Genomic DNA, 9,242 nt, shown 5'->3' with positions numbered 1-9,242 from the left:
CGTGACGTGGCTGCAGTGTCTGGTGCGAAGCTACGCTGTGTAATTATAACCATGACAAAGACTAACAGGAAAAACCGTCACAGTGGGTTTATCTGTAGGAAAATGGATCTCGGGTCGGCCTGGTCAGTTGCTCTCCACATGATTCACCGAAGCTCCGCCCTCACCCTGACGTGTTTTTGACGTCACTTTTGCCTTGCCAACCTCCAAGCTTACCCGTCTTGTACTTTCCTGATTTCTTGAGCAATGTGACCTTTACGTGGCCGCTACTTGTACCAGGAGGCCATAGAACCCTTTTTTACGGGCGCTGCAGTGTCCTGGACGTCTGTATGGTGGTGTTAGTGGAGCGTGTGGAGGAAGGAGAGTGAGAGCAGTGACGTCACAGGTTCGGTTGGCTGGCCTGCAATGGCAGAGGGTCGGGGGTGGCTGGCAGGCTGATGGCTAGCGACGGTCTCATATAATACCCGTGTGCGGGGCAGGATGGCTCACAAAGTAGGCCAGGACGACGCACTGCACGAGCACAACACCCGCAGTGAAGTGAGCTTAAGCCCCGAGGCGGATGACCAAGACGTAGAGAGGACTAGGGGCAGTGAAATGGTGAGCGGGCCACTAGTGAGTGCAGTGGATGGGCCGAGCTCCTCGCCTGGTGCCACTTGTTTAGAGGACTCCCGGTACCGTTGTGTGGAGGACACTTCTTCTGGCGGGCCCCAGGGAGAAGGTCAGAAGGGAAGAGAGGAGGTGTGGAGGCAGGGGCGAGGCGGAACTGAGGACAGTTGTGAGACAGACATGGTTGGCGGTAGTGCGGGTTCCTTCGAGGCTGAGCAGCAGCAGGGGCTTGGCGCTGCGGCGGCAGTCATGGAACACGCAGACCCCAACATGTACAGCTCCGACGAGTGGGAGGAGAGTGACCTCAGTGATACTGATGGTGATCACAGCGACAGTAGCGACGACGACGACCCCAAGTCCCAGGTGGACCGTCTGATTGAAAAGGTGACCCTGGTGTACTTGGACGGTGAGAACTCCAACCTGTCCTCAGAGAGTAGCGATGATAGCGACGACAGCGACTACGATGACAGCGACAGCGAGAGTGACATCACGGATGTCTCCCCTCTCATCTCGGCCACGGCCAGCCCCCTGGGGCTGTCCCCGGTGCTGCCCCGCAGGACCCTGGGCACCTCCCCGCTGGCCCTGCATGACAACAGGGACCTGGGGTTCGGCTATGGGGCCGAGGTGGCCACGGAGGAACACGGCTACGAGCTGACCGTGCCCCCTGTGCAGGCTGTGGAGAGGGAGAGGCACTCCTACAACTCCCAGGAGCCCTCGGACATGACGGTGCTGCTCAAGGCTGTGGTGGAGCTGGAGGAGGAGCAGAGGCGGGAAAAGGGCAGCAAACGGTCTGGCCTGCAGGAGACTCCCAGCCAGCCCATTGCATCCCAGGCCCCCAGCGACAGCCACATGCCCAGGCGGTCGCCCCCCATTGCCATTCACCCCATAGATGCCAGCCCACACCACAGGCACCTGAGGCGGGCAGCAGGCCACCACTACAGGAGGAAGAACATGTCCTTCCCCAATGAGGAGGTGCGGAGGATAGACAGGGAAAACCAGATCCTCCTGGAGAAGATCATGAACACCCACAGCCGCACCTCCACCAGGCACCACCATCACCATCACCACCACCACTCCCACTCCCACTCCAACTCATCCTCGTCCTCCAACCAAAGCTTCCCTGGCCATCACCACAACAGTCGCCCCGTCCACAGGCCAGCTAACTCCACCATAAACCGGAGGAGAGAGGAGGAGAAGATACGCAGAGAAAACATGGTGAGTACTGGGCTGTTATGGTGCCAACACACACACACACACACACTAGTCTTGTTCCAGGCTAACAAAGCACTCCAAAGCAACATTTCAGGAACAAAGAAAAGAACTTGCAACATTTTTCTTAATTTAATCACCACCAAACTTCAGATGTCAAATATTTTCACAAAGGCAGCTATGTTAGTGTTAGTCCCTCAGAGACACAATGGCTGAATCAGTAACTGTGCATAAAAAGTAAAAATATCAGAAAGTCACTTGGGATGTATAAAAGGCCTTGTGGTTCATGCTAGCGATACATTTACTAGTCAGACTTTCTTGGTGTTATGTTTTATTTAGATCGCCCAAGATACTGGAGAATATAAATAACTTGTTGAAGGTTTCCAAGCCATGATGACACACATCAGTTGAATACTGATCTTGTGCTTGCTTCAATTAACCAAGTAAGGACTGTTCCCCATGCAAGATGAGAGAGAATCTGGTTGACGGATGGAATGGCAGGTAATGGGAATGGAATCAGTAATCAGGTTGTTAGCGCCGAGGAATATTTTGAGTCAGTAGAGAGCTTTAGGACATATACGTGGAAAGTCTGTGGAAATTTGATAAGGGAGGTGCTATATGCAAGTCTATGAGATTGAAAAATGCTTAGAAAAACAAGTGATATTTGAAAGAAGCGAGAGATTAAGACTGTTGTCAGGAGGGAGCTTTAAGACATTTAAGTTGTATGGAAATTTAGTAAAGGAGCTGCTATATGTAAGTCTACCAGATGAGAAAGAACAAAGAAAAGTAGGTGATATTTGAGAGAAGAGAGAAATTACACTCTTAAAAGGCACTGCAATCAGAAAGTACAAAGAAAATTAGGTGATATTTGAGAGAAGCAAGAGATCAAATTGTGGAAATGAGCAGCAAGCAAGACCACAGCAGGGAGGTGTGTGTCATTAAGATACTCTCTTTGTCCTCAAGCAGAACCAGAACCAGGACCATTAGTTAGAAGGACTTGTGACCCTTGGAATACCTTATGTTCCCTAAGTAATCTTGTATTAATGCAGTTTTATCCTTGAAAGACATTTATCCCATTCTTTTGGCCAACTCTTTCGGACCTGTTTGGGAACTGGCATCTAAGTGGGCCTTTTTGTTTAATCTTTATTGTTGTCCTTGGCCAGATTTCCCCTCTTACATAAAGGAAAAACTATGGTAGCCTTAGTGGTAGCCTTAGTAATTCCTGGCTATATGAGATCAAATAAGTTAACAGAATTAAGGCAGTGGCATTGCTTTCAATATACAGTACTATATGTATTCTATTTCATACCTTTAAGCTACTAAATAGTCTTATAACAAGCAGCTTTACTCTTTCAGTGGCTAACTATGGCAGCTCTAGTGGTTCTGATCATATGGTATCAAATAACTTAAAAAGGAAGTGTTAGTTTTGATATAGCATTCTATATTCTGAAACTACAAAATAATCATAATATGCTTTGTAGTGGCTAACTATGGCAGCATTAGTAGTTGTGGTGATATGAGATCAGATAATGTATAGAGGAAGTGCTAGTTTCAATATTGCTGTCATTCTATACCACGTTGTAATATCACTCACAAAACATACTCTTCCAATGCTAAACTGTGCTAGCATTAGTGACCTGTAGGGATGAGAGGGAAAGATACAGAAGGTTTAGGAGTGTGAGTGTTGTGTGTATCACCTTTCAACTCCTTATATGATGAGTGGGTGTGTTATTGTGGTCTTGGGAAGTGACAACCCTGCTCTGAGTGTGAGGGAGTGAGGGAGGCAGAGTGGCTGAGTTATAACAAGTCATGCCGCCTCCTTGCTTGATATGAATAGTGAGGGAGTTATCCACCTTGGTGCAGCCCTTGAGGGAGAGAAAAATAAGAAAGTGAGTGGTAATACAGCCTTCACATTTTATATAAAGGTCTGATGGTTCATTTCTCCCTTACCCTCCTGTCTAGGTTGAAAAATTTACTGTAGTTCTTAAGAGAGGTGAGAAAAAAAGGTGTTCAACTGTCCGGCACCTTTGATTGAGCCTATACTTTTTTTGTAGGCTGAGTTGAGTTGGTGAGGCGTCAAGGGAGGCATGACCTTGGCCTATTATGTCCGTGTGTGTGTGTTTGTGTGTGTGTAAGTGTTGATCGCCACGTGTTCCTTTTTTATGCGATGCTTATCCTCGGTTCCTCGCTTGCCTCGCTCGTAAATCTCCATCATGTTTTGCTTGTTATCCTTGCCACACGAGGTAGTTATGGGAGGAGCTATTGCTGCCACACCTTGTCGCCACTGTCTTGGTCACTTATTTGGCCTGGTGGGTGTGCTGGGAGGGTGGTCTGCTGCTAGTTAGGAGTAGAGGAAGTGAGGCTGTGGGAGTTGCTAGTGTAGTTGTAGGTGTTTGAAATTATGATTGGGTGCTTTTGGTAATCTTTGTCAGGTTAGGAATAGAGGCAGTAGGATTGGTAGAGTTATGGTTATGTGGTGGTATATCTTGAGAGTTGGGATTGGGTTCTGCTGTTGCTGGATCACACACACACATATACACACACATACATGTACAGCATATGTTTAAGTATATAGTGTTAGTATGCATGTGTGTTCAAACAATAATATCAAGTAATAATACTCATGATCAACTTCATTATACTTTATGAGAAACAAAATTGATTGGTTTCACGTGTAGTCGCTGGTGTATAGTGTGTGTGTGTGTGTGTGTGTGTGTGTGTGTGTGTGTGTGTGTGTGATGTCGCAGAGCCTTGACCTTTCCTTGCTGCATTGTTCCCTGTGGTGGTGTGGGGTGTGAGGGTCATGGTGTTGCTTGCGGGACTTTGTACTGTTCTTGCCTCTATTTGTCTCATATCAGTAGTGTTGTTTTTATAAGTGACTCCATGATTAATGCAGACAGTGCTCTATAGTGTGTGCGTGTGTGCAAATGTTTTTCTTGATTTTGTGTCAAGCAGTTGTGCATAACAAAGTCAGGTTATGTGTTGGTGGGACTAATGAGGTGTGATGGTGGTGGTGGTGGTGGTGGTGGTGCTAGTGGGTGCCAAGGTGACCGTGTGTCTTGTCCTCAGATTCTGCTGCGGAAAATCCAGGAGGCCAAGCCCTCGCGGGAGGTTGCAGCATTCCGGTGTGGCGCCTCGGCTCGCACTGGCCCGGGCCACGTGGCTGCCACTACTGCGCGCCACAAGGAGACAGCACTGTGAGGGACGCCTGGGGCCGGCGGTGCCCCGCGACACACTGAACTGTGCCGGCGGCCCCCGGCCCTATCCCGCTGAGCGTCCCCTGGCCCGGCACCGGCAGCAGCACACCATCCCCCCACCACGGTGCCGGTGCCCTGAGTGCCGCCGCCTTTGAGTCTGCCGGCTAGTGTCGTCCTGCCCCACCCTGTCGGTGCCAGCAGGCCCTGCCCTCCTGGAGCGGCACTGTGCCGCCACGCTTGTCCCAGCGCTGCCTCTGTCAGGCAGTGGTGGCGACACCCGCCTGGCGGCACAACTTTAACTCCACCCTGTCAGCAAGTGGCAGCTGGACAGTGTTGTAGCAACACCTTGTGGCCGTCAGTTGAGAGTCTGGAGAACACCAGTGCCATGGAAGGCCCTGCAGCACACCAGGCGGTGGCTTGTGGTGTTGAGGCGCCACACCAGCACCTCAACACCCTCCACTGCTGTTGTGTGTATGTGTGTGAGCTTTCCATGGTGCTTTTTTTGCCTGTGTGCATTTTCAACATAGGAAGGTTAGCTAGGAACCTGTGTCTTGGCGCCGTTCCCCGCCACACGTGCTAGAAAAGCTAAGCTACAGGAGAAAGTTTGAGCTGGAGATGTTCCCCAGCGGTGGTCTCCAGGGGAGTCCAAACAGCTGACACTCACATTCCATTGTTAGCGTTAACAACACTGTTAGTCACTCGTCAACACTGTAGTGAGGGACAGGACAGGACTGGAGACTTAGGTTTAGCGGCCGGCGTGAATCCTCCTCACCCTTGCTGTCAGGTCCTCCAATGATGCATAATTCATCACACACCCTGCAGTCTTGTGTACCATGTGCCATCGCTGTGATTCTTCCAATAATTGACGTCACAGAGTCCCCGCTGGCATGTCCTGGCCCGTGCCATATGCCGGGCCTTGGGATGCTGGCTGAGGGCATTTTCTGGCACTAACGTACTTCCTGAGAATGCCATCCTTGTAACCATCTACTCCCTCTGCTTGTAAATATTAACCAGGCTGCATCATTCCCTGGTCAAACCGTCAGCTGTGTACAAAGTTCTGGAATTTTTTGCCATGAGAGGAGAAGGCAGGGTGCACTTGTGGGTTTTGTTTCATTTTATTTATTATTACTCTATAATTTCTGACGTGTTTCTTAGCCTTGTGGTGTAATTAAGCATCGCCTGACTCTGGTCTTGGGTTCCTGCCGGGCCCCTTGCTGAGCACAGGCAGAGGCAGGCTGGAGGGCAGGGCTGCGAGGCTGTCATCTGCACCACAAATACCACACGCCACACACCTTGTCTCGGCACACGCACCACTACGCTACACACAGCCAGGCACCGTGTGTGTCTTGTGCTGCTCAAACACTAACACATTCACTACAGTCTGTGCTGCCTTCACTCAACAGGCAGTTAGTCATTTCAGACAAGAATTGTTAAATGGTTTCTGTCAAGTTTTAAAACGAATTGATTGAATTATAGGGACATGAAAACAGTAAGATACATCGTTTTTCAATTAAAATTTGAGAATTTCAGACTCTTAGCTGGAGAATATTAAGATGCATCTCACTCTGCTATTAAAATTTGAGAAATTTGACTACAAAATGCAAAAAACATGCACATGCTTGTGCACATGCAAGAGACGAGCCTGACAGCCCCGCCCTGTGCCTGCTTCCCCCACCCCACTAGCGCTGGGGCCGCCAACACGACACATAGTGACGGGTATAACCACTGTAACATACTGTACTATTGCGCTATGTATATGACTGTGTATATGTACATCTCCGCCACTACTAGCCAACATGCATACTGGAATGTGTACACTTTGTCGCCAGGGAGTCGGGACGTGTAGGCAACATACTCCTCTGTGTGTGTGTGTGTTAATGGAGAAGGATGAGGGACACACACACACACACACACACACACACACACACACACACACACACACACACACACACACACACACAGGAGTGATGTTAAGATAAGTGAGGGATGTCTTTCTAATTAGTGGCTGCAGCAGGAGGAGTGACCTTGTGTGACCGGCCTTGGGACACTTCCATGCACCACTGGGCTGACCTGACTTGTTGCCAACTCTGTCCAGTGTTTCACTCGGTTTCCTCCACCTCCCCATTCATTGAGTGCTGTGTGCCATCTGCCTCTCAGGGTGGAGGGTAGCTGAAGGGAGTGTGGAGTTCCCACTGTCTTGGTGAGGACCTCTGGGCCTCAGGCTGCAAAGTGGTCGTGATTTCATCCATGATAATCTAGTCAGACGATCTTATTCCATGATTGATTTGCCTTGGTGGTAACACACAGAGTGCCTCCTCCTCCACCTTCTCCTCCTCCTCCTCCTCCTCCTCCTCCTCCTCCTCCTCCTCCTCCTCCTCCTCCTCCTCCTCCTCCTCCTCCTCCTCCTCCTCCTCCTCCTCCTCCTCCTCCATTTCTTCTGTCCCATCCTGACATCCTGTTTGGTGTGTCTTGAGAGTTCTTTCCACTCCTTGTCTTCAGTTCACCACTCTGACCTCCCTCCCACTCTTCCCGATGGGCCTCTGTGTCACCCTGGCTGCTGTGCCAGGCAGGTTCACATGCTTCCAAGTATTCCCACCAGAGGCACTGCTCAGCCCCAGACTGGCCCTGGCATGGGCGTGGACCGCCCTGAGTCAGGGACAGCCTCCACCCCGTCTCCCGCTGTGGGACGGTTCCTAGATGCTTTGTAAATGCACTTCCACTGGCACATTTCCTGCCACCCATGCACCCCCGTGCTGGGTGGGTGGGTGGGTGTCCTGCCAGGAGATTCCTTCGTCAACAAACACTCTTGATCTCTCAGTGTATCTTGCTCCGTCTTGCTCACAATTTTCTCCAATTCTGACATTTAACGCATTTTTTGTAGGAATTGTAATGCTCAACTGGTTTGGGCTTCTTTGCAATTTATTTTGTACTGTTTTGGTGGTATATATATAATGGATATATAACTGATATCATGGAGTTGTCAGTATATCCCTTTTTTTAAAGGTATATTTATATTATGTGCTGGAGTGTAAGAACATTCTGTTGAACTTTGCCGTTCTGTAATGCAGCATGATTCTTTTTAAGTTCAAGAGTGCATGCAGTATTTTGTATCCACCTTTGAAGTTGAGTTTGTGAGACGTACAATCACACAGAACTTGCACAAAGCTCAGTTTTATACATAAGTTCTGTCCTGCATTAGAGTTCAATCAATCAATCAGTCAGTCAGTGAATGTATTGCATCACTAGGAAATGTTTTTGACAGGAGGGACAGCAAGTCTTCAAAGTTTGGTTGTGTTTCTTTTTTATACTCTTTTTCCAGTCAAGTTAGGGCAGATAGCATTGTGTCTGGAGCATGTCCCAAGTATTTATAAGGATGGGAGAGAGGTGTTGGGGCCGCAGGGAACACTGTGGACACTTGCTGTAATGTGGAATACTGTGAAGTGTGACAAGTGAATATGCACTGAATGTATGACTGCTCTGTGTCGCTTCACGTATGGAAGGAGGATCTGGATGCCGGTGTTCTGTTCACCTATCTTCCCCTGATCCTGGTGTTGGGGTGTTGGAACCTAAATTGTGTGATAGAGTGATCTGAACCTCTAGCTTGTACAATAGAGGGTTTACTTGTATTATGGTGACTGTGTGTGTGTGTGTGTGTGTGTGTGTGTGTGTGTGTGTGTGTGTGTGACTTGAATCTCCAGACTTTAATAGAGTTTTCATTGTATCCAGTGAAGTGAACCTCTTTAAATTGTTCAGTACAGGTTGTAATTCTATTTTGGTTTATGTGAATGTTTGTGAAAGAATGAACATTGAACAGAAATAATGATGTGTAATGACATTTTATCTTGTGGGTATTCTGTTGATGGAGTGTGAAAGAGTGAGAAGTAGAGATTGCTATTTTATTATTGTTTGTAGGTTGTGAATGTCTGAGTAAGAGATAGAGATGCAAGTGGAAGAAAGAGAGAGATGCAAGTGTCAGTTTTACCGTGTGTGTGTGTGTGTGTGTGTGTGTGTGTGTGTGTAGCCCTGCATGAAGTTGTGAGCCCCGCCAGCTGACAGGAGGAGCCAAGGGGGACAAGAGGAGGTACCACTGTGGTATCTAGATGACTACCCCACGCCGGCTTATGAAACCACAACAACAACAACTACTACTACTACTATACTGTGTGTACATATTTTTATACTTGTCTTTCATTGTCTGTGAAACTTTTGAACAATAAAAAGCTATTGTTGAAA

General features: G+C 48.6%; 1 protein-coding gene across 1 annotated transcript; it reads left to right on the top strand.

Annotated features, from left to right (window-relative positions):
- The first annotated feature begins 381 nt into the window (after window positions 1-381).
- On the top strand, window positions 382-9,242 carry LOC123498481 (cilia- and flagella-associated protein 97-like). The gene is made up of 2 exons (XM_045245611.1): window positions 382-1,818; window positions 4,882-9,242. Exons 1-2 carry the CDS (start codon window positions 478-480, stop codon window positions 5,011-5,013), a joined length of 1,473 nt encoding a protein of 490 aa, XP_045101546.1. The 5' UTR covers window positions 382-477; the 3' UTR covers window positions 5,014-9,242.

This window comes from Portunus trituberculatus, chromosome 7 (assembly GCF_017591435.1).
Source record: "Portunus trituberculatus isolate SZX2019 chromosome 7, ASM1759143v1, whole genome shotgun sequence".
Lineage (NCBI taxonomy): Eukaryota > Metazoa > Arthropoda > Malacostraca > Decapoda > Portunidae > Portunus > Portunus trituberculatus.
The sequence above is the reverse complement of the archived record's forward strand: the minus strand, read 5'-3'. Positions and strand labels throughout refer to the sequence as shown.

Excerpts from the sequence above, each read along its gene's own strand:
- LOC123498481 (XM_045245611.1), top strand. The coding sequence starts at position 478 with ATGGCTCACAAAGTAGGCCAGGACGACGCACTGCACGAGCACAACACC. Across the intron at positions 1,819-4,881 it reads AGATACGCAGAGAAAACATG|ATTCTGCTGCGGAAAATCCA; the intron begins GTGAGTACTGGG and ends TCTTGTCCTCAG.